Source organism: Dendroctonus ponderosae, unplaced genomic scaffold (assembly GCF_020466585.1).
Source record: "Dendroctonus ponderosae isolate FM_Combo_2020 unplaced genomic scaffold, Dpon_F_20191213v2 Dpon_F_20191213_6, whole genome shotgun sequence".
Lineage (NCBI taxonomy): Eukaryota > Metazoa > Arthropoda > Insecta > Coleoptera > Curculionidae > Dendroctonus > Dendroctonus ponderosae.
The window spans coordinates 3,697,393-3,699,662 of record NW_026018814.1 but is presented as its reverse complement, the minus strand read 5'-3'; the positions used below and the strand labels follow the sequence as shown (position 1 = coordinate 3,699,662).

General features: G+C 40.9%; 2 protein-coding genes and 1 long non-coding RNA gene across 7 annotated transcripts in view; 2 read left to right on the top strand and 1 right to left on the bottom strand.

Annotated features, from left to right (window-relative positions):
- The window catches only part of LOC109534156 (dimethyladenosine transferase 1, mitochondrial), a 179,795-nt gene that overhangs the window by 1,091 nt on the left and 176,434 nt on the right, over positions 1–2,270 (bottom strand). Inside the window, exon 1 of one of the 2 annotated variants that reach the window (XR_007281778.1) lies at positions 251–469. The exons of the other annotated variant lie outside the window; for it this stretch is intronic. The gene's annotated coding sequence lies outside the window, so the exon portion shown is untranslated. Of the gene's footprint in view, positions 1–250; positions 470–2,270 lie in introns of those variants that run through there. 2 annotated transcript variants of the gene reach the window in all.
- The window catches only part of LOC125504894, a 60,061-nt gene that overhangs the window by 52,289 nt on the left and 5,502 nt on the right, over positions 1–2,270 (top strand). The window lies entirely within an intron of this gene.
- The window catches only part of LOC109534746 (cilia- and flagella-associated protein 410-like), a 10,285-nt gene that overhangs the window by 5,678 nt on the left and 2,337 nt on the right, over positions 1–2,270 (top strand). For 2 of the 4 annotated variants that reach the window (XM_048667555.1, XM_048667552.1), the window contains exons 3-6: positions 1,012–1,179; positions 1,229–1,327; positions 1,390–1,531; positions 1,653–1,739. In XM_048667555.1, the coding sequence (XP_048523512.1) occupies positions 1,012–1,179; positions 1,229–1,327; positions 1,390–1,531; positions 1,653–1,739 (496 nt within the window). The remainder of the gene's footprint in view (positions 1–1,011; positions 1,180–1,228; positions 1,328–1,389; positions 1,532–1,652; positions 1,740–2,270) is intronic. The other 2 variants (XM_048667556.1, XM_048667554.1) reach the window with 1 other exon arrangement.

Below are 2,270 nucleotides of genomic sequence, written 5' to 3'. Positions count from 1 at the left end.
AACTTTTATGCTTTTAAATGAAGCTTTAACAGTATTGAACTTTAACTAGACTTTTAAAGAAAACCAGTTTAAATATTAAAGAAGATAAATAAATATAAAGACTCAACAGAAGAAAGGTGAAGTGAAGTCTAAAGAAAGTGAATGTCCAAGTGAAGTTGAAAAGGTTACTCTATGAAGAAACACTCACTCTTTAACATTATCTTGAATGTTAAACCAATAAGGAATATTGAAAAGGCGTGAGAAAATTCACCTGATGTTGATTTTTACACTAACACGAAATCACACTGATAATTGCTGCTCTAATGCGAATTTGAACTAACAGCACTGCCCGTGATTTCACCCTTATTTATTGACAGATTCCCACCCCCAGGTTGGGTGGAGTTTGAGTCAAATTTACCCCATATTCTTCGCGTAGGGAGGAGCTTGTAATAAGCTCAAGCCCTGCGTTCTACGAATTTGAGAAAGTTCTCGTTGGGCGGTAAAACGACGTACTCGAATAGGATGATCGGAATTTGGGTCAGCTTTTGTACATAAAAATCCTCATCGGAGGACATTTTTTTTCGCAAACTTAAAATCGGATTAAATCTGACAATTATTTATATTGGTGCGAGTTGTTGACCCGAAAGTAACAGAAACAATACACTTACCTATTTTATTATTCTGACAAGAAAACCACCTGCTTATTTATTTGTCATTAAATGTAAATTAGGTATGTCCAGAACTTTCAAAACTGAGTCTTATTTATTATGGTTGTAAATAAAATGGTATACAAACTATGTGTGTGTAATATACTATTTCAACGAAACAATGCAAAAATATTTTTTCTGATAACGACGTAACGCCCGCAAAATTGAAGTACAAAAAAGACAGTTCTGGAAAATGCCTAATTTTTACCAGCATGTCCTGTAATTTGATCCACTGCACACTATGCAAAAGTCATAGTTTCCTCTAATAATTCCCTTAGGATCTGTCAGTCCGCAGAGATTGTTGAAGTATATAAATTGCTTCCAGCATAAATAAAATCGACACTCTGGTCGATTTCCAATTCTGCAAGCGCTTAGAGGAGCTCTACATCAGACAGAACGACATCCGGAACCTGCACGAAGTGGTCTACTTGCAAAACTTGACGAATCTGAAAAACCTGTGGCTGGGCGAAAATCCTTGCTGCAACACCGATGGGTAAGGAGAAAGCTCGTTCCCGTTCTGCCTATCAGAAGCTTGGTTTTAGGTATCGGCTGGCCGTAATCAAGGCGCTGCCACAGCTGCAGAAGCTCGACAATGTCGCCATCACTCAGGAGGAGTTGCGCGACTCACAGCGACGTGGCAAGTGAGCAAACTAGTTGTCAAGGCAAAGGTTCCAGATGCTTTTACATACTGATCATTTGACAGAGCTCTTTGTCACCCTGAGGACGCGCATGAAGAATCCGAAGAAGAGTATGTGGCAGAGTCGCCCCCTCAGCAGCACCCACGTTACCAAGAGTACCCCGAGCCCGAGTACAGTCCAGTGCAAAGAGGCTCCCCGAGACAAGAGGTGAGCTTGCCCCATTTTGTCTCGGTCTAACTGTATTGACTGGCTAACTAGCTTAGGTTCAGTGTGTCATTTAAACCGTCATTGTAATCCTTACTAATCGATTAATATTGCATCGGATCAGACTGAGTATGCGCTGGAGGACAGCGAAGATCCGTACCCGCGCGAAGACGTTTCTGAAGAGAGTCGCGACTATTCGCCGCCACAGCGCGTAAGTCCGCTTGTAGAACCAGAGATTAGTTGAGAAATCGCCGATCCCGTGTTAAAAAAGTGTACCGGAATCTACCATTGCGCCACTGCGGCGGGCACCCCGAACTATGACTACGTTGAAGCAGCGTAGGAGAGGTAAATAGTGGGGGATCGTGGGCGTCTTACATTACCGGTTAAGCCTGTCGTGCTTTGCATGAGTTTTCTGACGAGCGCAGTTCGGGCAAAATCGCAAGATTTTGCATATGTGGGTATCGTCAGCTGAAACTTTTCTTGTCGCACAAATTGTGAATGTTGTGTCAAATAAGCACATTTATCGCGGTAATTTATTCATCGTAACTATACAACTGTTAATAATAATGGATGATTTTCTTTTGGAAAATAGTTATCTCGCCAGAATTCGATTAAAGTTAAAAAGAAAAAACCATTGGCTTGCTGATAACGTTGCTATGAACGAAAATAATTTGGAGAATTCCATCATTTTTCGCTGATATCCCACAACGACTTTCTTTCATATATAAGAGTTATTAGTTTT